The 26,112-nt window shown below is 50.9% G+C and overlaps 1 protein-coding gene across 16 annotated transcripts in view; it reads right to left on the minus strand.

The window, feature by feature from the left end:
- The window catches only part of LOC132913208 (ephrin type-B receptor 1-B), a 64,990-nt gene that overhangs the window by 27,325 nt on the left and 11,553 nt on the right, over positions 1–26,112 (minus strand). For all 16 annotated transcript variants that reach the window (XM_060971320.1, XM_060971315.1, XM_060971311.1 and 13 more), the window contains exon 2: positions 17,994–18,073. In XM_060971320.1, coding sequence (XP_060827303.1) covers positions 17,994–18,073 — 80 coding nt within the window. The remainder of the gene's footprint in view (positions 1–17,993; positions 18,074–26,112) is intronic.

A 26,112-nucleotide genomic window follows, 5' to 3' on the forward strand; every position in this document is an offset into this window, starting at 1 on the left:
TCACGAACGCGCGCAGGGGAAGAGGAAACGCGACGAGCCACTCGACGACTCGTGTCAATAAACAGAGTTTCTCCTCTAACGACGCGGCCTAGATGACAGATATACGGGGATCTGGAGGCGTGCAAAGGAGAAGGAGAAGGAGAAAGCGAGCGAACGACGGACAAAGAGAATGAAAAGCAGCGAGAACCGAGTAGAAAAGAAAGAGGAGGCGGTGGTGAAGGGGAGGTTGAAGAGGAAAAGGGACGAAAGAATAGAGAAGGGGAAATAGGAGGAGGAAAGAAGTAAGAAATGGCAAGAAGAGAAGGAGAGGACGGACGTGCGCAGGCAACGGCCTGCAGAAGCCCCGAAGGCCGTTCACATGAATACCAGTCTTTCCATTAGTACTCGAATGGAGGAGCCCAGGCCGATGCATGATCGATACTCGCAGATCCAATCTCGCTCGAGTCTGGTCCAATCGCGATCAAGGACCACCGCGAGATACAATGTAACCGAGCTATACGTTCACCCTGGTGCTCTTCCTTCCGTGGCCGTATTTTTTCCACGAGAATCACGTCCTCGCGAACCGCGAACTCGCGGCAACTTTTAAGTGTCTTCATCCCGAGGCGAGACTTTTGCATGGAGACGAGCGATTCAAAAAGTCAAAAGCTACTAGTCCCAAACGATACTCGCATCCCTTTGCCACGTCCGCGTCTGATCAAGGACTCTGTAGTTAAGAAGACAGTCTGGCGGGAGCGTAGAAGCGTCGGAATAAGCGAAAAAGCATAGTAAAATCCACGATATAAGTCCAAATACTCGATAAGATATTTAGTGGGCGAAACAAAGGCGTTCTACGTTGCACATTTTAGTCGTGATGGTAAAAATATGAATTTTTACAATCGTCGTCGGTGTAGTCGCCAGATTTACGTCGCAACGAGCCGGAGACACCGTCTCGTACAGTAGCATGAATGGCGAGGTTGGGTAATTTTAGGCGCGAATTTAGGCAAAACAACGGTCGCAGCGTTGCCGTATATATCCGTGTACCAGAATGTATCTGTATTATACTCTCGCCCCTTCGCAATGTTCGCCGTCCGTAGTCGAAATCGACTACAAGAGGAGTCTCATCTTGCGACTTCCAGGGTTCGCGCGAGAAAATCGGCCGAGAGCGAGGGCTCGGGCGTACGAGAGAAAAACATGTACTGCACGTAGGTGCGAAGAAGAGAGCGATTACAGGGCGGCGAAAGCAGGCCAGGGTTTCTCGAAATACCGAGTGGACAGTAGTTTCTACTTTGCCTCGGTGGATTCTCGTTGCCGGTTTCCGCTCTACCCACTTTCCATCCGCCACCTCTTCTCGGCAGGCTCGGAATATTAATGTCCCTCATATTTTATAGAACCACTCGGAGGGCACACGCTCTCCGTGTGCGTGCCATCCTCCTCCCTCGCTCATAAAGGACTAAAAATATATGTACGCAGGGTGTGCGCGAGCTCGGTAGATCCTTATCCGCGGGGACAATGACAAAACGAGCAAAGGTCGAAATACCTAGAGAAGTTAATTCGACTGTCGGTTCACAGCTCCTCTTCGCTCTCTCGCCTCTCTCTTTTTCTCTTTTTCTCCCCCATTCGGTACTGTAGCGAGCCTTATCAGCTGCAACTTTTTATTTTCCACCCGATTTCTCTAACTCAGACTGCTTTCCTCTCCGGTGTCGTAGATAATTTTAACGAGCGCCACATTTTTCTTTGGGAAATGACCCCTCCGCGGATTAGGAGGACCTGTCCCACGGAGAGCGTGAAAAAGAACGAACGGAGAGATACGTCCGACTGCAAACGGTACTTTCGCTCTCCTTTACCAGCCACGGAACTTTGTCTTCTTTACGTTAGATTCGAAACAACGCGTCCTTCCTAGCAGGCGAGCAATGGCATAGACGCGTCACAGGCGAATTGAAAGTAACAGGCAACGATACGAACCGCGGATATTTACACGTTTTCAGGCAATCGAAGTACGCGACAACGTACGAAACGCGCGTGCTATCGAATAACGTAGAAAATATTCGAAACGGAATATCGTTCAAGTTTTATCAATCGCCTCGACGCTCCGTTCGGCTAACGTCTTTCATTAAATTTTCCTCGTTGCGGTTGAAGACGTTTTTATACCACACGGTAGTAGCGTAATCGACACTGTGGCTCGTAGCTCTCGGCGCAATAAAATCGTGCGATATTATATGCAACTGCATGGGTTGATCGCGCGACGACGCGGACCAGCGATAACGAGCAGATTCCCTTCCTAAGATCGAATTACAGCTACTTTATCAACGGCGCAGTCATTTTGTCACGCGTATCGAAACTTCTGCTTCCTGGTCGTAGTAGAAACGTGTGAATCGACCTATACGTTGGCAAGCAAGTAGCCACTTCCACGATATTTTATATCTTTGTGAAAATGTCGAGGAGTTTCTCCGGGTCCTTATTCTTTCGTCATTTTCACGTCGATTCGTATCTTCGAAATAAAATTCTATAGAAATATTTCAAGTGTGGGAGAAAATTTTGTTATTTTCGTTACCGGCGTGAAGACCAGGAATTAGCTTCCGATAAAAATCAAAGGGTTTCGTCGGAGATGAGAAGTGAGAGAAATCTTTGCACGTAAAACGAAATAGGTCCAAGAGCCGACAAAATTACGCGATGGCAGTAAATCGAAGGGGTGTCTTCTCTCTCCGAAATGCCAGTTTCGTGGATGCCGTTGATTGCGTTCCTGCCGTCCGTCCGACACGTATCCCACTACCCTCCGTGTTCCTTCTTCAGCTTTCGTCGAGTCAGAACACGCCGAGGTTTTCCAAATTGACTTTCGCCCCTGCTGTCAGTTCGCGTTCCTCCTTGTCGTAGGAGGCACGTAAACTTTGGTATGCGTGTCTCGTTCCGAGGGAAAACTGGTGGAGCACGGTGCTCATTTCGGAGCAACAATGCCACGAGATGAATCATCGATTCCAGCTAAAAGTACGTGCCGACGGTTAAGATGTGTTTGTGCGGGCAATACTCGCGATAGCTGCGAGGGATCTCGTTGTGGCGCAAGGTTCTTTGAGGGGGTCGAACCGCGGTGCCAATCCAACCGGTACCGAGAGTGCAACCGGCCGAGACCCCTTCGACAAATTGGCAATTCTCCTCTCTTTCTCTCTCTCTGTCTCTGTCTCTCTCTCTCTCTTCCTCACGGGATACGCCAAAACTCGAGTGTCCTCGGCGTAGCCTATGGATCGTTTCTTTCGCGTTCGTAGCTTGCCGCTTCGAAATTTCCCAAGCCTACTTTTATCGATCATCGTACGGTCGAGATGACTATCGAACTCGGGCAGGTGGTTTCTTCTTCCTTCGTCGTGTCTGCGAGGTTCGAGTCAGTGTGCTAGGGGCTGCGTATTTTCCCAACCGACGAAAATTTTATTACTCCTGTTACGAGTGTAGCTAGAGCTGAAACGGCCGCGTTTCCATCCACCAAGTTCGTGGCCCGGGCGAATTCAATTGCAGGCGACTCTGCAACGAGCAACGGAGTCGCTACTTTTTCTCGTTGCGCTCCAACTTTTTCGAAGGGTCTACCGTGCTCCCACGTGACCTCACGGTTGATTTAACCGTCCTCTTCTCTACCCGCTGTATCCATTTATCCCTCTCTCTACCCTTCCTTCTCCTTTTCTTTGCTACATCGAGGCAACCAGGAAGCGAGCGAGAGAGAGAGAGAGAGAGGAACGTGTGTGCCGATATTGCGCACCCGTGACGCTTTCTCTTGTTCTCTCCTTCCTTTCGATCCCCTTGTCTATATTCGTCTTTCTTTCGCTGCATCTTCCCCATGGGCAACGTGGTCACGTTCCAGTCGCTATGGAAACCGGGCCGAATCGAGATGGAAACTCACCCCATTCTCTCTATATCCATCTTTCTCCCTTTGCCGGTGTTTCTCTGCCGCGCCTTCTCTTCGTCACGTATTCCACTCTCTAACCTTCTTCTCTGTTCCGATCGCGCTCGCGCTTTCCATCTTTCTTTAATCCAACACCGGTGCACAGGCTGCTTTCGTCGTCCGCCACCGCTGCTGTCCCTTGCCAGCCCGATCTCTTCTCACCCTCTCTCGCTTGCAGTCGCCCGGTCTCGTTAGCTTAACCCACGCGCACCGAATCGTAATGGCAAACGTACAGATACATTAGGAGAGGCTTTGCCATCCTAGATACCCGATGGTAGACAGACAGCTCCGTTCAAAGCCGGTGCCGCTCCCCGTTCTTCCGTTTCCTAACTTCCCTTCGTTCGTCCTCCCCTTCGTCTGGTCGCGCGTGTTTGCGCGCCTTTTCGTACGCGTTCTGGGTCGTCTTCGATCCAGTTCCGATCGTTTCGACGAGTTTAACCCCTTCGCAACGCAGAGTGCAACGAACGCGGAGCTCTGGAGAAGTAGCTGGAAGACCGGATTAAACGCGGGCGCAGTGTGCAATCAAACCTCGTAAATCGGATTTTTACATTACAAACGAGTGGCAGACGCCAGAGTTAACCATTTCGCGGCATAAATCTGGCCAAGGGGCAACTCCACTATTTGAATAACTTCGTCTTCGTGCCAGGAATATCGGGACGATTTAAACCAAGCGAAGGAACAGTCGTATATACAATACTATATTTTCGGTTGAAATTAAATCTCCATCCGATCTATTCCGTGATGTACATAAAATTCGTGGTTACCACGAAGGTCGAGTGGCTTAGCCGAGACATCAGAGAGGCCGCGGGATCCCCGACTGTTTAACTTTCGAAACGCATTCGACCTATCCTCTCGGCCAAAGAACTCACGTACGTAAGTACCTTAATGCAGCTTTGGGCATTGTTCGGTTCGCGGAAGATGAAGAAAAATAACAGGAAGAGTGCGCGCGAGAATCGAGTTAACGACCGCAATCGTAAAGCATCGAACCACTTTAAGCTGAAGCGTTGAAGAGTTAAGCTGCGAGCGAGAGTGGTGCACAATCTGATCAAAGTGCCGCGTCGGAATTATTCCGTCTGCGATCTTATTAATTCGTCGTGAATTCGAGATGCGTGGAAGGGGGCGGGGGCGGGGGAGAGAGAGAGAGAGAGAGATACGAAAATGGAAGGAACGAGAAAGTTCAGAAGGTTGAATTTATGCTGCTAGTGACTCGAGGTGGACCCATCCGGGGCGGGCGCGCGTGCGTTTGTATGCTTCGTACTCGTCAAGCTGCCCTCTTTCTCTTTGTACCGCGGGAAACGAGGAAAGGCGCGGATTTTAGTATTCACGTTGCTTGTCATTTTTATGATTTTAATTCCTGGAAATTACTTTTGAGGTCGCGCGCTCTGGTAAAAGGGTTCGCCGGTGATGTTTTACCGGGGAGTTTGATATTTCCACCGTCCAAAGGAATTTTGTTCCGAGAGCGTAGAGAAACGCGTTGACAGGAAATGCACCGCGGCCTTTCTTCATATATCGTATATCGAAAATATCACGCGACGCACGGCTGAATTTCAAAGTGATCTAGAGAAGAGAGGAGAAAGAGCGCGTCGTGGCGAGCAGAAAAATTTATTTGGACGGCGAGAGAGACCCGCGAGAGGAGAATCCAAGTACGACGAACGACGGAATACGAGGCTGCATGCCCTCGAGAATGTACCGAAGCCCGATGTTTGCGCAAGAGTCGTCCTGCACGCGGACGGTTCGGGTTTGATGCAGCTTTCATTAATCCTCGCGAAAGGGGCAAGCACGCCGCTGGAGATTGACACGCGCGCATAATGCTTTGCCTGCACGCGTCTGTCCCTCCGAGCGAGCTTCCAGAGAACCGTTGTTATTCAGCCACCGTAGAGACATTCGTTTCTCCAGCGTCATCGTCGTCGTCGTCGTCGTCGTCGTCGTCGTCTTCTGGATAGCTCGAGCTAGGTCAGGATTTATTCGCGATCATGGAAAACGCGGAAGAACGTACACGTCTAACCCGCGAACACGTTTTCAACGTGTTATTTCAAAATATCAAAGAGACGTTAAAGGAATATCGAGGATCCGATGTTACACGTTCGTGCAACGCGCTCGATTCGACTCTTTAAAGTGGGAAAATATTCGCGAGTCGTGGGAAACTTTCTTTCGTATCAGTCGCTAACAGCAACGCGCCTTTTTTACGTCTTACGGAATAAAAGTCGAGTTCGGAATAGCAAAGTACGAAATATCATAGACAGCACGCGAGGCGGTGAAACACACGCCTGTAGCGTAAATCGAGATTGGATGGTTTCCTTCGGTTGCTGATCATTCGCGGAATAAAAGAGCTTCCTCAACGAAAACACCGACGAAGCGTAATCGAGGGGTTAGATGTCGGGTAAATCGGTAACAAATTTTTCATCGACGTGTATCTTGTGCATGTACGTGCGCCGATGAATAAAAGACGACGGGAAAACCCATAAAGAACGCGGTTCGTTGGTCGCATTCGCAAGAACCGAGGCCGATCTCTCTCTCCGTGGCCGAAGACCGGCGCGAGGGAGGAAGAGATCGTAGCACGGTGTGTGGATCGTAATCCCTTGTCTCGTTGTATACGATATACGCTGGCAGTATATTTCACTGAATTCTGCCGGTAGAAGTCTTTTAGAAGCCCTTTGCGCTTTCATCGCCAACCTCGGCCAGACGATTGATGCAGAAAACTGCAATAAGCAACGAACCGTGCCTTTTCCCTCTTAATTAACGCGCGCGTTGTACTTTACGACGATCGTACCTTTGCACAAAAAACGAAACGGTTGTTATGAAAATAACAACCGTTCACATTGTAATAAACTTTAGGCTAATTAGACGAGGCCGCGTCGCAACTCGCTATTATCTACCGTAAATTCGTTATAACGCTCGCTAATAAACGCTCGTCGAATTTCGCGCGACGCTTCGAAAGGCCGACTAAAATTCGACGGATCCTCTTTTGCATCTAATTGCTCCCATCGAACGACGAGAAAAGTCTCGCGGCAGAGATCACACGATACTTAAAACTGTGTCAAACTGTGTCGCGCTCGAACAGAGGTCGACGACTCGTGGCCTGCAATCATCGTGACAATATCGAGGGACAATCGGCGGACGATCGAGCTCCATCCATCACGAAATCCTTTGGTCCCTCGTCAAAGGGAAATTCACGATGTAAACATCATGGGGGCTCGCGGTCCAACGAGAACGAAGAGAAGGGAAAAGAAGAGAAGGGAAAAGAAGAGAAGGGAGCAGGAGGGAAGAGAAAAGAAGAGAAGGGAAGAGAAGCGAAGAGATGAGAAGAGAAGAGCACGTGTCGCGATGTAAATTCGTTGCGACGAGTGGTCGTGATTTAAAAATTAAATCTTAATCGAGTGGAATTCGGCCCACACGCTTAGTAACGAGGATGATCTTGGCCAAACGCTGGCGCACACTGTCCAACAGCGTAATAAACGAACGCTCGCGTAGATTGGTTTGGATAAGCTATAGATCGTGCTCTTTGCTCCCTCTTCTCGTCCCTCCTTTTGTTTTCTTCTTCTTCGTCTTCTCCTCCGTCTTCCTGACTCGACCGCCTGAAATATCTCAGCCAGTTAAAACGCTATCAGTTCTAATAAACGATCGTTCGTCTGTTTCGTCCTCCCTGGTGTATCGTTAAACCCGAACAGCATGCCGTAGGTGAGGACAACGCCGGTGCAGGCGGCAGCGACGCGAGAAGAACAAAAGGGACACGCTCTCGTAGAGTGGCCGTTTAAGAAGGATAGAGAAAGCATAGGTTTTTTTAACCTGCACGGTCACGCGATACGAAAGGGATCGACACCACTGATTCAGATGTCGAGATCGAAGCAGATACGACAGAGGCCGCGATGACGACGCCCCGATTCCTTGCCACTTTCGATAAAAGATAACCCGACAAACTCTTCCCAACATCTTCGCGAACAGCGACCAGTCTCTTGCTGGTTTTCGTCTCACGACGGTTAAAAGGGCGCGAACAAATATTTTGCTCGACCGAGATTTACCGCTTTTAAATCACTACCGCGGTCGACACGCAAAAATTCTGCCTTACGTCACCGCGTCGAAAGCGGAGCAGAGAGTACGAAGGAATAAAACGACGACCCATCGCGATGTCGTGAAACCTCGAAACGCTATCGACCAAAAAAGAAGCAGAAAGAAGAAGAAAGAGAGAGGAAGGGGAGAGGGATGCGGGATGATTAATCCCGTGGAAACGGTCTGACGCTCGTGTGACCGATGGCGTGTCTCCGAGTAACCCACCTCTATTCTCTCGTTTGGCTCGGGGGATTAATTCCAGGGGATTAGCATTAATTTCGTTCCATCCGAGGTTGGTCGAGTGTCTCCGTACGTCGAGGGGCTATCGACGAAAGCGAAAACGGAATTTCGGAAGATTCGACCGGAGGGTGGGAAGCGCGAAGGAAGAACCAAAGGGACGAGAGAAGGTGCGGAAGAAGCAGCGTACCGGTGCGATGGAAAAAATTGCCTCTTGCAATCGCGAGATGGAACCCTCCCCCCCCCGCCCTCCTCTGCCTGCTGCGAGATCCGTTAGGCGATCGGACAAATCGTTTCGACCACGTACGACTGGCTCACGAACGGTTGGATTCGCGTGTCGTTGAACCGGGCTTATTTTTCGTTTCGGAGCTTCGGTAATTATCACGGGAACGTTCACGGTAGCGCTTCGAGGGCGGCTAGATTTACGACACTGCGAATTCCACGAATTTACGACGTTCCCTGCAAAAACGATAAAGTATCGGAGAGAAGACCGGGGGTTGGAACAAACGAACGAACGAACGAACGAACGAACGTGGATACTAGAGCGGCAATTAAACGGTACGATTAACGAGCGCGAAAAGCGGCTTTTAACCAACGACAGGCCGTGCGAAAATTTCTGATAGAAAATAGCGAATAATCGTGGTTCGATGGAATCGTGGCGGGACGCGAGAGCGCGACTTCCTGTCAAAGAGCGAAACGCATGAAAAACATGGCCTCTCCGCGGACCTGTTCTTCCTTTTTCCTTCGCCTTCCACGTTCCTCTTACGCGCTACTTCCACGCTTCTCTTTCCGTCCTGTGACGAGAGCGGTACACGGTCGGATAGTCACGAGGGACAGGATGAAATAAAGGACCGACGATGCAGATCACGCGACAACGATCCAGTCTTGACCGAAGACGATCCAAGGATCGTACATCTATCGAGTGTCTCGATAAAACGTCTCGGCTCATCGACTGCGAGGAAGCCGGAGACCCGGTGGAGAAGCACGAGCAACACGGAGGGAACGTTCGCGTCCTTGCCTGTCGTCAGGCGATTCCCTTCTACGTTGATGCTTTCTTATCCATTAAATCCGTATTCTTTTCCCTGGCGTGGCGTTGCACGCGCCATCGTCCGAGCATGCGCCTTTAAAAAACCAATCACCGATGCATCCGCGATTAATGCTATCGCATCACGAACGTACAACACCGGCGACTGTGGGCCGCGTGTAAATCGATGGATGCGTAATAAACGCGTTAAAAAATAGCCAAAGAGGGGGAAGATGGTTCGACGGACGTTCGATGCATGCCGCGAGGAAAAGACGAGACGATGTTGCGAACGGTGGATCGTTGCACGAGGGAGAGAAGTTGCGCGTACGTAGGATCGGTACGCGAAGAGACGAGAAAAAAGAAGAGAAAAGGAAGGAGAGAAGCGACAGGCCTCCTTCTCTCTTCTCTCTACCTGCTGCCGCGGAAGGCCTTAACGACGCAATCACCGGATAGCTTCGCCGTGATAAAAATCCCTCGACGAAACGACGCCGGGCCACAAATCAGCAAACAGATGCGTAAGCGCGACTCCTGGGTCAGGCCCGGTTACCGAGCATCGATCCAGCCAGCTTCGGTAACGACCGTGCTTCTCCACGATTTCGGACGGGTTTCGTGTCCCACGACAGTCTCGTAATTACGTATAACCTAACAACCATCGCGAACACGAGAGTAACCGTCGCTACGTCCGTCGACGACTCGTCTTTCCGCGATTCTTTTACCGCTTCAGCGGCAGTTTCTCGCGTTTCTGGCTAATCGCGTTTCCAGGAATTATCGCGTTATTCCGACCTTTGAAAGTTGCGCGTTCCTATTTAAAAAAAGAAGAGGGGGCAATCGAGGCGAAAACTTTCCGGTAGTTCGATAAATATCGATTCGAGATCCATCAAAATTAAATCACTCGTGCTAGTTTTGCCGAATTGTCCAAACATGCTTCTCCCCGCTTAGCTTTTAGATACACCACGGATTTTCCATGGTTTGCTTATACATATTTACGTTCTGAGCAAACATTTCAAAGCGTCTCTCGTCTTTTCTTCCAACTATCCGTTGCTGAGATAACGCTATCTCAGATCTGTAAACGAAACATATGTTTTCTCCGGAAGACACGAGAATACACACACCGAAAAATGTATTTGTTATCGAGACCGGGTCTCTTAACTCTGGAAAAAGGATTCGAGCGCGATCAAATACGATGGAAAATGTCGTTTGGATCGATCAGACGAGAACCAGTTATATCACGCGCAACAATATGTAAATTTCTCGTCTCGAGTTTCCTTTCATCCGGAATTTAAAACGAGACTTGTATTTAAGAGTACGAATCGCCACGTTTGGTCGTGTAATACGAAGAGGTTAAAGAAGAAGGGTACGGAGAAGAGGATCGCGCGTTTACCGATCGGAGCGAGCGATTTTGTTTCGTTCAGCGATGCCTCGATGAGAAATCTGTAATCGATACTTTTCGATTCGATGGCCGTACGTATATACGCGTTGGCCACGATGGTCCACGGGCTTGGCGACATTTTACGAGCCGAAAACACGTGTATGTTCGGCAATTCGAGAACTCGACGGGCCGAGTTTTACAATTTCCTGGACACCAGCCTCGATCCTGGCTCGATTAATTCCGTCGAGGACCGATAACTCGTTCGCTTAATTTCACCCGTGCACGATGTTTCGTTTTCCGTCTCCAACGACTCTCGACCACGAGGGTCCTTCGTCGAGTACGATTATATTCGATTTTGCATAATATCGCAGGTCGTAGGACAAAGAAAACAGCGAGAGAATAACTGGATACGCCGAGAGACACCGAGGAGCAGCGCGAGAGTAACGCGAGAGCGGTAAAACTGCATGTTCGTTGGAGAAAGGGACGGTTGACTCACGCTACTTGGAAGAAACGGAAACTCGATTGCGATACCAGGAACCCGATCGGTTTCGATTGGCAAAATCGAGCCACACCGTATCGTCGCCTTTCCACAGATAAACGGGATAACGATAAACGGGGTTGGTTACGGGACGCTCCATATCTGAGACAAGTGGTTCTCGAATTTCAGTCTCGGAGAGTCGATAAATCATCTCGGAAAAAACGAAGCTCGTTTGCCGGACATGGTCGCGAGCAATGATAATTCCAAAGCTGCGCGGATCGTCGACTCGTCTCGATAACGACAGTGACCGAGAACCGATCGATCCTGAAGAGAGTTCGGATCCTGACGCGCCACCAACGACGAATTACGTAGTTGGTTTTTTAGCGGTTGACAGGTCGTACAGGGGTGACACTCGGTCGGTCTTTACGTAAGCAAAAAGGAAGGGAGAGAATAAATCATCCACTTATCTGGCTAATAAATATTTAGCTAATAGCCAGCTAGTTATTCTAGACACGCCCCCCGAAGGTAACCCGATATTTATTATTCCCGTTCGGCGCCCCGAAATGTTCACAGCTGTACGATTATTGTGCTCCACCCGGTACACGTCCGGACCGAAAGACACACGCGCCTGTCTCCACCCTCCTATTTATGTAGTCTTTTTATGAGCTACGGGTAATTACTTAGGCGCCCGGGCTATCTCCATAAAATCGATCTACCAGCGATATCGGTTTTCCCGACATATTCATATCTTGACGACATATTCCTCCAAAAATTCGTTTCCCTTCCAAACGTTTCGAAATGCCTGACAGGGGACACGCTGGATAATTAATACAGCAGGGATATATTTATTAGATTCCCAGTTATTAGATTCACCTGTAATATTCGACATCACCAAAGTCTCGAGATCTTGCAGGCAAACGGAATAATCGAGAATAGTCGATAGCGATCATCGCAGGAGAAGGAAAGTAACATGTGCGTTTTCGTCGATCTTCAGATTTCCAGGTAATTGGAAATGAAGATAATCCGATGGATCGAGAGACGTTATAGCGTTGGAAATTAAACGTTAAAATTAAACCTTAAAAATTCAACGACGGAACAAGCAACGACGACGTCGATAAAAATTGACCCAAACCCTTTACCACTCTCGTAAGTCGGTGATCTTTCGTTAGGAGATACTGGTCCGGAGAAAAAATTCCATAGTGGAAGAAGCGGATTAACGAGCGTTTTATTTCTAGGGCGTAAAAACGACGAAGACTCGTTGAAGCGAGAGCGGAGGAAGGAGGCGAGGCGATGACTCATTGGTTTGAAAATTTGCGAGAAACCCTGCCGAACGAGTGTCGCTACCGGTATGCAAAACGCGAATATATACGCGGACAAGGCAAAGTGGACGAGAAGGGCGCGCAAGTTGGCTCGCCAAGTGTTTTCTCGCGCGTCGCATCGCTTCGCATTCCGGGAAGGCGATCCTTGACGAGCGAGAGCCCCCGAAGACGCGGTTACCCGAGTCACATATCACCACGTGACGTCCTCAGAATTTCGCATCCGAGGAGCGCATTTAGATGCAGATACGCCTGCGGTTAAAAAGACCAACCCGGAGAGAACCGACGATGAGCCACGGACCCGAGAAGCAAAGAGAGGGTGGTGGTGGCGAGGGCGAAAGACAGAGAGAGAAGAGCGAGGAGAAAGAGCGAGCAAGAGGAAAACGGAGTTCGCGAGCAGAGTGGAGGAGCGGTCGTTCCAACGCGAGCTGAACAGAGGTGAACGAGGAGGATGAAGATGAAGGAAACGCGAGATGAAACGGTCAGATAGAAACTCGAGTGCCACGTGCGAGCGGAGTAGACCTTTTCGCCAGAAACGATGCAGACACGATCACCACGTTTCATCGACTCGAAAATGAACTTGGCTGCCGGCTTCTCCTCTGCATGATCAGCCAACGATACGGAGGATCCTCTTTCGGAAGCTACGTTTCTCATTTTACATATTTCTTTTTTTTCTCTCTCTTTTTTTTTTCACGCTCTACCAAACGGGCCAGTTATCGCGACAGAGTACCGTTAGTTGGTCGCTAGTTCACGTTCGTTTCAGTGAATCCCTTCGAAAGTTAAACGAAACCGAAAACTCGAACGAAAATGTACGTCGATCGGCCGTGCATTTGAATATCCTTCTCGTTGTTCCCGGCCCGGGAAATGATTTAAATATTCCGTCGAACGAGCTCTCGATCGCGTTCTCATCCTCCTCTTCCTCCTCCTCCTCCTCCTTTCCCTATCACGAGTCGCTCGAGCCGTTCTATCGAAACTTTATCTCCGTGAAAATAAATCGCGTCGCGTACCTCTTTGTGACTGCTATCGAGGATTTTTCTCGATGTTCCCGTAGATTGGATGTCCTCGATTGGTACACGCCGTCGTGTGTATACCACCTCCGATAATTTACATTAACGAGGCACCGAGTATAAAGTACACGGAAACGTACGACTTGTGTTTCCCAAAATTGTCCCATCATTGTTTATTGGACTTTCTAAACGTTCCCGGCTCTTCTCCTACGCGCGAGGATTACATGACACCAGGAAACGAGTGGAACGGTCGCTAAACCGACGATAAATTTTTCCAGGAAGAAAGATCGGAGATCTAGCCAAGGTTGTTGTACCTCTTCGCCTCTTCTCGGTCTTCGAGTATCGATGGACTCGAGCAAGAAAAGAAACACTTTGGATCGACTCCACGGAGGAAAGATTCCAAAGATAGCTTGGCGTTGTCGGCTCCCTTAATAACGGGGTGATGCGTTCCCTTCGATGTCAAAGATGGAAATGAGGTAAACTCGAAGGGTCGAGGAGGTCGAGAAGAGTGCGCGACAGTCCATCCGTGTCTGTTGATCGAGTGACTGGAAACTCGAGCGTTCTCGATTAATTCGAGTCGGGGCTTTTCCCCCCTCTTTTCTCTTTTTCTTTCTGTTTTGTTTAAGGTCTCGGTGTGTTCTCGAATTCTCGAGAACGAGGGTAGCACGCGGCCTCTTTGCAAGGTCCTGCAGGCGAGATCAGTGGAACACGGGGAGAGAGAGAGAGAGAGAGAGAGTATCTTCGAGATCCCTTTATAGGAGTTTCGAGGTTCACCAACAACGCCATCAAAGCGACGTCTCGCTTCGCCACGCACGCCAACCCTTCTCTCCCCATCAGGTTGTTCAAATACTCCGAGCTAATTCTGTTTGGCTTGTTTGTTCTGACGCTGTTCGCCCTTTCTCTCTACGGCCCTGTATATTAATAACCCCCATACTAGTCGTACTTATTATGCGGGGACTTTGGACTTTGATTCTCGAAAGCAAAGCGATTAGAACTGGCGTAAGGAAACCGGTAAACAAGTCGCCCCCGCTTCGTCCACTACGCGACCTCGATTTCCCTGCTTAATTAACCCTTTCTTGCGTATTATTCCATCTACAGAGAACTTTCGAAGGGACTGTCGAGTACAATCTTCCGTTCCTTTCCTTCGCTTTGTCCATATTTACTTTTGCACGATGCTCCTAATAAAAGCTTCGTCGATTGCCAAAGCGGCTACTACCTATCGTTCGTGCTATCTAAGGATAACCCTTCGCCGTGTGTTAAATAGAAACGAATCGTCGCCCACTTCCTCGCTCGATAAACGCGATCGTAGTTCCACTGGAAAATCAATAATCGATACCCTATCGTCGATTTTTGATCAATTTTCTAACTACTAATTTTGTAAGTAATTGTTTTAGCGATTATAAACCGGGGCAACATGCATTTTTATAGCGCATCAAACTTTGTCCCGATTCGTATCTAGCTTCTACCGATAAGGTTCTTCTGTTTGACTTCAGATGACGCAGATTTCTACATTTCAAGTCGACGGACTGTCTCCAAAATTGACATTCGTCATCGTCGCTCCCTGCTCCTTTCTTCTGTTGTCACGAAGTGTGATACGGTCTATGTATACGCATGTGTTTTACAAGTTTCTACTTTTAAAATCCCCTGTACTTGGTTCGTCAATTTTTCAAAATGCGAGTTGACGATAACGTGCAACGTGCGTTAAGGTAGGTATCCTCGATTTGAAAATAGCAAGCTACGATATATATATAAATTTTCCAATTCCCAGACAACGATGTCGAAAGTTTAAGTATAGCAGGACGCAGGCTTCTTACCACTATCTACGTACGTGACAAACGGCATCGATCTATCATACAATGCAATCGACCATTGTCGATTCGATACCACGTGTCGTTCTTTAAATAAATAAGAGAAGATGCATCATCGACGAATCCGAAGATAAACTGCTCGGGACGTGCTAATCTTCGTTCCGAAGAACTCATTAGGCGGACTTAGAGAGTTCGGTTTTAGGAGAAGAACGCGATTTATCTCGCATTTCGTTCGCGCGATTCTTCCGAAAAGCCATTGGTTAAAAGAGGATCAAGAAGCCGAACCACTTTAAGAGGATTTCTCAGGACCTCTGTGTCCGATCGCCGGATACTTGGATTCGAAACGTCGCGAGGAAAATTCTTCTACAGAACGAAATACGCGCGGTGATTGACTTTAGGTGGATCCAAGGATTGTCTCGAGAACGATAATTCTGCTAATAATTAATAAGCTTAGGGCGACATACGCGCGAAGATTAATTCGAGATTGCCGAGAGTAACCTCTTCCGTCGTCTTTTCTCGATCGATACCGACGATCTAAGAATCCATGGAATTCGAAGGGTGAGCCGTTCTTAGAATCGTCGCGCGTAATCGTCAGAGAACAAGAGAGCGCGCGCGGTCGATAATCACGTATAATAAAATGTTTATAAACGACTTGGTAAACACCGAAACGAATCGGTCAGGAAATCACCAGCGGGTGGCCGTTGATCGTTTGCGTCGATCTATTCCGATGACGTTCGATCTGAGTCGTTCGATCCGATCGCGATGAGCTAAAACCTCCGACACTTTCACGGGTAGCCGTTCCGGCTCGTTTATCAACGATACCACGGCTAAACCGGATAAACTGCTGTCCGCATCTTTCGTACGCATTGTTCGATTGGCTACGCGTTACGTTGGTGCAAAAATTAGAGACAAATACGTCGTGACAAGATACGTACGATGCGAATGGAACAACAGGGTCGTGTTCGGCCATTAATTTGTACCGAATATCACGCTAACTAGTAAAACTAGTAAAACTCGTCGAATCGACAAGCTACGAGCATAGATCGCAAGTTTCTCTCGTGTATCGTCGTGGAAGAAATTTCTGCACGTGGTCGCCGATTATGCATGACCATGGATCGTCGAGAGTAATAGGCGCGCGCGTGCGAAGTAGAAACTATGGAAAAAACGGCCGAGCCATTTTCCAGAACAAGGTGTAGTAAACTACGCGCGGATAGATCCTTGAGATCATAGGAAAGCCGTGAACACATATTTGGACGCTCCAGTGGCGTTTGCCGCGCGGTACGACTAGATGTAGACAGAAGAGGTGCGAAGCGAACTCGAGTACTTGACGATGAGCATAAGGCCTGTTTTTTCCCCTGACGTTACAAGAAAAAAATCGGGCTTCCGTGCACACGAGCGGGTGCGCGTTTCTCTGATCCCGTTCCCGAGAGGAAGCGGAGAACGTTTAGCAGCTAGTAAAATCAACAGCAAACTCAAAGAACCTTTTCAAACGGAACGTTTCGCTGTTCGATTAGCGGCGCGGCACTAACGATCGACGTTGAAAGCCACCGGAGAAAAAGCGGACGAGAACCACGACCGATATCTTTTCAGCCGTCCCGTTCCCGATTTCGACGTTTGTTAAATCGAACGCGAAATAACGAGGTTATGGCCGACCGATAATTCGGTTCGTGCCCTCGCCAATACGGAACCATCGATTAATTATCGCTAGTTCTCGCGGAGACGCTAGAGCAGAGACTCTTCATCCGGCTATCGATCGCTGCGAGCGTGCGATCGAGAAAGAACGTGGGCAAAGCAAAGTCGAGCGGATATCGACCGAGCTTCGAAGGAGCTCGTAGCGTAACGAGCGGTCCGCGCGGTTTATCGTCACCGATAAACTTTGCGAGGTGACGTGACGCGGCGCAGATATTTAGCGGGTGACACCCACGTAGGGTCGTCTCGCCGGGTCAGGGCGAAATTTTCAACGGCGCTCGTAACGAAAGTACGCGTTCTACGACGTTAAATAAACGCATCCTCTCCTTGTCTCTCTCGCGGGCGCGCTCCGCTCGTTCCTCTCCTCCCTCTATCTGGCGGCCGTCTCTCTAATTTGTCCGTTCAAACAAAAAGCAATTTGTTACCCAGCGGACTGACTCTTGGTCCGGCGGTGCACGTCCCGCGCGAGAGACGAGCACACGGAAAGAGAGAGGGATTATCGAGGAGCGAAGGAAGATGGGACGCGAGAGGAAAAGAGAGGGACAGCGTGGACGCGCGAGCAACGGAGAGAGAGCGAGAGAGAAAGCAGAGGAGGTGCTGGCTGTGCTCGGTGGTGAAGGAGGTGGAGGAGGAGGTAGTGGCTGATTTAAACCTGTCTGGCGGCCCGCTGCGCGCTTAACAACTGAAAAACAAACATGGCGCCGAGAGAGCGCACCGGCCAGCGGGAGCCCACGTATGCCGCGCGTACCGAGACTATAAAGTGCTTCTGGTACCCCCGGAACCCGCTCTTCTTCCTCCAGCGTGCCCATTTTGTCCCCACGGATGCTACGCGGACGCGGTCGCTGTTCCGTCCGGAACGAGAAAGCGTCCGACAGATTTCGTACTTTTTCATCTTCTTTCCCTTGCTCGCACACGCTCTTTCTCGCCTTCGCAACGCCAGCGGAGAAACCCCAGCGCCTCGACTTCCCGTCACGCTCGTGTACACCACTTTCGAGCCGATCGATGATCTCGCGTAAACCGTAGCGGCAGACCACCTCCGCTGGTGGAATCCTCTTAACGGAGGTCCCTCAACAACACCGGCCCAACGAGATTGCGTTGCGTTAATGGCAAAACTTACCCCTGGGGTGTTAGCTTCCGCGCCGAACGGATACTTTGTCCACTCGAGCTTCTCCTCTTGTGTCGTGTCCAAGAGAACAACTGTAATCAGAGAGGAAGAACGCTGGTTAAATGGAGAAGCTACAGTCGGGCTACAAAGAAAGAATACAGGGGAGAAGGGGGAGGGTATAGAAAAGTACGCGTTGCGCTTTTTCCTTCGTGCGCAACACCGATCGACCTAAGTCTGCCCGTTAAACGGATCTGCGAGGAAAAGACACTGCGAAGGAAAGGACGCAACGTTTCAAAAACGAAGAAACAGCGACGTTCGTAGCGACGTTCGTAGCGACGATCGCGATTGGTCGATCGATCGATCAAGGTACGCGATTCCTCGACTCGACGAGATACTCGTCGGTGTATCGAAACGCGCGGCAGAGCCTCGGCAAAGATTTTACCGTGAAAAGTCAACGTTTCGAGGGGAACGAGGGAAACGACTCGCTCTCAAAATGGCGGATCCTCGAGACCGTGCTAAAACACCTTGCTTCTCGGCAGCTCTCGTTCTCGTCCTATACGAGAAGGGTGAGAAAGCCCCGGCTGAAGGGAGGAGAGGATCGGGCGAGAGAGAAAAAGAGGGAGACGAAGGGTCGCGAGCGTATCGTTACACACGCGACACAGCCAGCAGGTTGTGCATCGTGTCCTGCGACACGTTTGTAGTGGTGGTCGTATCGACCGGCTCTCTCGGCTGCTGCCGCTACAACCCACCCTCTCTCACCTTCCTCTCCCTCTTTCCCCTTTTCCTCTTTCGCTCCGCGTGACGCGCACCCGCGCGCCATCTCCCTCCCGGTCTATGTCTTTCACCCCGTTTTCGAATCTCGCCTTCCCCTCTATAGTTTTGCCTCCGTCCTTCTTCCACGGTGTTCACCACCGCCGCGACGCTATCGGTCCAACCCTCTTCGCTCCCTTCGTTCTCCCTGCCTCCTCCTCTTTCTCTTCTCCTCTTTTCTCCACCCCGCAACCCTCGCTCCGCCACCTGCTGCTCTCTCTCGCTCTTTCGCCTTCTTTCTTTCACCACTTCAATGCCCTCTCCGCTTTTCTACGCGTCGGTCTTCCTTCGTTTCGCGCCACATCCTCGCTCGCTCGCTCGCTCTCGCGTTAGCCGCTCAGCTTCTTCTTCTCCTCTCTGTCCGTTTTTCTCGATTACGGCTGTCCGCGTCCTCGTCGCACGGTGTTCGGTGCCACGCAGCCATCAGCCGCACCGCCCCCGACGCGCGAGCGATGTCGTCGATCCCACCCCAGACTCCGGGTCCTTGAATTCCTAGACCAAAGTACCCAAGCCGACGCGGCGGGTGCAGCCCGCCCCTGCCGCCGGATGGAATCTCAAAGGTGAAAACTGCGCGCTGCAAAATCCGTCCGAGCCCTTCACCCTCCGCCACCGTTGTCCCCGTCGACTCTCTTTGCCATCGACACTACCCCCTATCTACCGCCACAGACTGCTGCTTCGACGAGCCACGCAGAATCCCAGGGGCTCTCACGCGTACCGCGATTATCCGACCTCATCGAGACACCGTCGAAACACGGCCAACCGGTGAAAATAATTGTCCCGCGCGCCACCACACCACCTACCACCGCGGCAGTTTCTTCCTTTTGGCAAATTCGTCGCCGCAGCTTCCAATAGCAGTTACCCCGGAACGAGCCAGTGTCGGCGAAAGATTCCACCAACCTATCGTTACACCAAGCTACGTCGACTATTCCGATCGATCGAATCAGTTTCCTGCCGCGTAATTCCCTTTCCCTGATAATCCTCGTCTTACCTATCCAATCTATTACCGCCGCCTACGCGTTAACGTTCCAAAAGCTCGCTCGATCTTCTCGTGTTTCGTCCGCTCACGAGATCCAACGAACCACGGAATTCGTGCAGCGGGAAAGCGTAGATGTTTCGTAATGGACACACGGCTACGGTATCCGTGGATTCTGGCGAGTACATCCTCGAGTCGAAGCCACTCGAGCCGATCTCCTAAGTCGTCTCTCATTGTGTGTAATAGGCTTTGCAGCTCGCCCGCCCTAATTCGAGCACTCTCCAGAAGTACTTCGGATACATCCAGGAACGTGGCTCCACCGAATTCGCAAAGTAAGGTGCAAGTTCCTCTCGCCACCTCCGATAAACTTTCAGGGTGGTGAGAAGCCTGCAGATTGACCCGCTCTGTTCCACGATGCCTCCGTTGCCGCGGCATTTACGCCCGCTACCAGATCCGAGTTTCTTCCGTCTCGCGTCAACACGCGTACGTACGTGTTCGATTTTCCGATATTCAGCGTCGCGAATCGTTAAATTCTCGTACAAAGCGTTATCGTTAACGCTGCCGCGAATCATTAACCGCTAAACTCTGAGACGAAAGTTTCGACCGCCGGCAAGTTAAAACTGCCTGATAATCTCGACGAAATCGGAAACGACGATTATCGTGAAACATCGCTCGTTTCGAAACGATACTATCGAGAAGAAGAAAAAGGGGAAGGTAGACGTATCGTTGGTCGCGAAGCAGTCACGGTACTATGCGCGTACGACACGTAAATTATGCCACCTGGTACGACACGTGTCACGTTACGCAAGTTGCTCGTATGGCCGGACAACGTGGAGGAATTCTTCGAGCGCGAGGTGGTCGGACTCGCACGAAGAAACCGAGGTAGGTCGTGCACGGTACGAGGAAGGAAACGATACGTCGCGTCGCCATCGCGGAAGAAACCGAAAGTGATCGTTGAACCCGAGAGACGAGATTTTTGCCGCAGGTTCTATCGACGGAGTTTGGAACGCGGCGCGGCGTCCATCTCTCGATATAGCCTCGTAGAGATGGACGAGGCGTGTCAAGCGGTGACCTTCTCGCGCGGTTCACCGGCTGGCACCAGCTCAAGGAACAAGAAGATTACCGGTCTGGACGAGGAGAGGACAAGTCGCAGCAGGGTCAACTTCGAATTACTATTCCCGAGGGTGTTTACGAAGAAGAGGAAGCGAGCGAACGGATCGTCGGATCGTCGTGAAAACGGCCGTGTATCCGTCGTCGGACGTTCCTTTTCTTCGTGTCCCTTATCCCGCTTCTTCGATCCCTTTTCCTCCATAGCACGCACTCTCGCGAGTACGTCGCGAGCGCGCGTGTGTGAGTAACCGGTGTACGACGCGGTCCCGTGAGACGTACCGAATTTAAATTTCAAATTTGGAGCGTGTCGCTGGGTGTGACGGTATGCATAGCGTTGCCTGCCGGCCCTAACTCGCTTCACCGATCGCGCGTCTTTCTTCTCTACGGAGTTCCATGTTCCTTTCTCCCACGGGCTCGCCATATATCCGTCCATCTCCCGCGTTCTTCCCATTTATTCGTCCGTCTATCTTCCTCGCTGCCTTCTCTCTGTTTCCTTTCTATCCGAGGAAGGAAAGAGCGGCCGCGCGATCCCCGATTTTTCATATTATTCAAATGGCAGATGGCGTGGTCGGGCATCGATACGCGGCGGGGAAAAAATTGAAGAGTCTCGGATAGCTGGCTTTTTCTGGGTTGGTCTAGCGGCGAAAGTCAGAGGCAGCGACGTTCCGGAATCCTCTACTCGAGAAGGATTTGGAGGGGTTGCGGTCGATTGCCGAGATAGGATATGGATAAAAATTGCCACGAAATTCCCCATAGGAGGATGGAGAAGAGCGAGTTCGACGTGGAAAGATCGATGTCCGTTCTCGGTGTGGGGTTGTTATCGTAAAAACGGGCTCGATTTCCAATTATCGTTACGCAAGAAGAGGCTTTCTCCCGAGCTACGTCGATGCAGTCGCGGTCGTCTCGATTCCGTCGGAGCACAATGCGTTCCTCTAATCGGAGACGATCGCTCACGCACACGCATCCACCTCGACGGGGTGAAAGAAATGAGAATGCCCGGTTGAACGATAAATCAATAGCCGAGGTCGACGAAGGAGATGGATGAGTGACGTAACGAGCCTGTTCTTACCATATGCTTGTAAGAGGTCGGCTCTCGCACGTATATAACCGGAGGTACGATTGAATCGCGCGGGGGAACCTGTTGCCCGATCCGAGACGAGCGGCTACTCCAAGGCGATTAAGATTACGATTTCGCCTCCTGCACGCACGCACACCTGCGCGTTGCCTCTTTCTCCGAACAACCTCCAAGATCAGCCAGGCTCGATCCTCCACGATATAAGATCGTCTCTGTCCTGTGGCTGGCCATTCACTAGAGTCACCGACACGCCGGAAAGTCGATCACCGCAGTTGATCTTTTAAATGTCACGATTTACCCGGTCTGTTCCGACCGTCGCGTCGGTCTAAGGAACCGCGAATGCAAAGCGGTTCTCTCTCTCCCCCCCCTCTCTCTCTCTCTCTCTCTCACTCTGTCTGTCCGGATTACCGGTGGTGACACTGCCTCGACGATTCCCTGAATCGGGCAATAATCGTTCGGCGAGTAGACGCTCGACGAAGGAAGGGAAGAATCCGTACGAGGCAGAGTTCGATCGGTCTCGCCGGAAATAGGTTATGGTCGATGTTATCTCGTGGCGAAATTTACGTTTCGCGTATAAGTCGAGCAAACCCGTCCCCGTTTCCGATCTTATCTCTGCCCCGTAAAGACGAACTCGTCGAAATACTCGCGTTGCGTGTTTCCCTGCCGTTCGAACTATCGAGGCTGCCTTTCCGCGATCGTAGCCCACGTAAATCTCCGACGATTCAATCTCTTAACCGGCGCGAGGCGCTTTCCAGAAGGATCGTGACAGCGATCGTACGAGAAAGGAAATATTACGTGGTTCGGCGGTTCGATCGATCATAGACGCGAATCCACGAGTTTCGTGCGCGAAAGGTCAAAGAGAATCGCGATAGAGGAGCTGCCGGTAGTGGCGCGTCGAGATTGGCAAGGAGAAACGCGTGTGCGTTCGATTATCGGTGTTTGTACAAGTACGCCAGAGGCAGTGGTCGTTCGGACGAGATGCACGAGTTTCGGTGGATCTCGGCAAAGGTAGAGAAGACTAGGGAGAGAGAGAGAGAGAGAGAGAGAGAGAGAGAGAGAGAGAGAAACGGGAGGCAGAGAGGACGAGATTGCCGGTGAGAGGAGACCACCTACGATCCGTAGAGTACGCGGTCAGCGAATATACAACGGTATACGTTCCTCGACTTTATTTCGGCTCTAAAAATGCCGGGACGAGGATCGTCCTGACACGAGTGTCGCGCGACTCGTCTTTTTCCCGGCTCACCGAGCTCTCCTCGCCAAACATCGAAGCTCTTTTCTCTTTGCAACGAACGACACCTCTCTGCCTTTGGCTTAACGGCCTTCCAATTTGTCAGGATCTCTCTTCCCCTGCCCCCTCTCGCCACCCCACCGTTTGCCATTCTTTCTCTCTCCGTCTTTTCCCTTCTCTGCCGTTCGTCCTCTTCCTTTCTTTCTTTGCCACCCTCTTGTCCCTTGCTTCTCTTCCCTCTTCCTTTCGCCGGTTCCTCTTCTTTTTCCTCCCGAACGAGTCCCTCCTTTAACCCCCCCGTCCCTCCTCCTTCACCCCGACATATCCTATCGCACCTCGAACCGTTCACCAGGATGTCGTTGACCCATCGAACAGGCGTGCTTGGAGCGCGGCCGATCGGTCGGTCGGTCCGCTGCCAAATTCGTGCAACCACGTAGCACCGCGAACCGATAGAGAATCCGGTCTTAATCGTCGGCTCGTCTACGGTGCCACGCGGCTCGGCTCCTCGGTAGTAACGACAGCCTTCCACATCCTTTTAATTATACGCTCGCCGTCAAACGTCTCGATATCGGTCGCATCTCGAATACCAGTTGTCTCCGAGGAGCTTGCTTCGAATCGATCCGCGATACATCAACCTCGGACGGACGTGTGGATCGCGTCGTGCGTCACGCGCCGCCTTCGGCACACGACCGTCCCTGCGTTCCGAGGAAATGCATTTCCCAATGGATTTCTCGGCAAGAGGAGAGGTCCCACCGTGGGAGGAATCGCTGCGTATCCGAGTGCAGCGGAGAAAAGAAGCCGTGAACCAGGGACAAGGATAGACGGAGTCGTCCGGGAGAAGAGGAAAAAATACGAGGTGCTCGGAAACTTAAGCCCAGTCTTCGTTCTCTGCGGGATCCCGCGGGTACCGTGTGCACGATATCTTTGGGTCCAACTGGGCGGCATGGGGAGCCTAAGGGAACAGCAGGAACAGAGGGAGAAGGGTGAAAGAAGCTCTCCGAACGTGGCCCGGCCCACGCCACGACGGGCCGAGCGGGCCAGCACGCAGCCATCGTTGGAATTACCATTTACATAGCGTTATTACGTTTGCGCATAATGTATGTACACGTGTTAAATCAATTATTTGAACAATATGGGTCCCAACGCGAGTCGAGGATCAAACGTCTTTGGGCACTGCGTGTCCGCGACATGTTAGATTACCCGGTTCGCCTCTCTCTCTCTCTCTTTCTCTCTCTCTCGTAATTTTCTCTCTTTCGATCGTCTGCACTCTCTTACCCATTCGCCCATCTATCTATCCCTCTTCACCTTTCCTTTTCTCCTTCTTCTCCTCCTCTCGCAGGTTCTCGCGAGGCTCTTTGCATATGGATCTTGAATTTCAATTGTGCTTTTCAAGTGCAGCCCCCTCCCTTTTGTTTCCCCCGTCCGCCCCTTCGACTACCTTCGCCCTGGCTTTTATTCCCGCCCCGCCTCTTTCCCTTTCAATCTTCTTCTTTCCTCCTGCGCTTGTTTCGCGACAAAGACACAGAAGCGACAGACAACGCGATGAGCGGCGCGGCGAGCGAGAAGCTCGTGTACGAAAACCGAGTTGGATAAAAAGCAGTTGTACGACGAACAGCAGCAGCCGGCCAGCCGGCCAGCCAGCCAACCAGTCAGCCAGCCAGTCAGCCAGTCAGCCAGTCAGCCAGTCAGCCAGTCAGAGGGTCGATATAGAATGCGACGAAGGTGAAAAGAGCGGTACCGTGACGCGCCATCGATCATTCGTTGGATCGAAGCCAAGTCATCGAAATACTTATTTGTTTCCGTGTGCTTGGTGATGTACGTTCTCCCGGTGAGATAAATAAAATTCTCTCGTGACGTCTCTTTCTGCCTCGTAAATTTCACCCGACCGGCGTTTAGCGCGACTATCCGGCGACGACGCTCGCCTGCGAGCGTCCACGTTTTTAATTTATCCCGCCACCCTTTGCCTGGAAACGTCGCGTCGCGCCGTCTTGGTTCGCGAGCAGCGCGCAAACGCATTAGCATCTAAATCAGCCCGTGCCAGACTTTGCCGAAGAATCGGCCCCGATGAAACAACGGTAATCAAATTTATCATCTCAAAGAACCGTTTAAGAGAGACTAGGACTCGCGTTCAACGAGAACCTAACTCGTCGACCGCAAAAAGACGCTTCCTGCGATCCTCTTGTCGAGCAATTTGCCAGCGAGCCTACCTGCTCCAACGAAAATAAGCTTGCGTTTTTCCTTTTCTCTGTTCTTCCACGTTTCCACGGATTCCGCTCTTCGCTCTTGCGCATTAGCATGCAAATTAGCCTCTGACCACAATAATCAAATTAATCGTCCTAAACGTCCGATCGACCGTTATCATCCTACGGGTCCACGAAACAAAAGCGACCGATTATTCTACCTCACCCTTTCTCTCGTTTCCCCGTTTTTTATTCGACCCCTGTCTTCCTAACTCTCGTCCGCCAACTAGAAATTCCTCGTTATACCGTCGCATCGGTCGCTGGTCGGACTGGTATTTTTTTTCTTTTTCCTCTTTTTCCTTTTTTCTTTTTTTTTTTTTCTCTCCCCCAACGGATCCATCGATTCGTCGAAGCGATCGCGGCGGAAATCGCTGGAAAATTGATAGACCGGCGTCGCTCGGCACACCAGACCTTTATTGGAAATTTATGCGGATCAGTAATTCTACGCGGCCGCGATACTGTTAGGTATTCGAGGATCGTTACCGCTTCGGGTCTATCGTTGCACGGATTATACGGAGCGGGAACGAACGCACGAGTTAATTAATAAAATGAGCAGATGGGGAGAAAAAACTATTCCGATTCGCGGTAGTCGATTCGCGCAGACGTTGCCAGCGTTCGTGCGTCTATGTGGCCGTTTTCTCCACTCCATTTGTCGGCCACCTGTCCGATCGGCAATTTATGCCGCTCGGTAATTT

The sequence above is a fragment of the Bombus pascuorum genome, chromosome 13 (genome assembly GCF_905332965.1).
Source record: "Bombus pascuorum chromosome 13, iyBomPasc1.1, whole genome shotgun sequence".
Lineage (NCBI taxonomy): Eukaryota > Metazoa > Arthropoda > Insecta > Hymenoptera > Apidae > Bombus > Bombus pascuorum.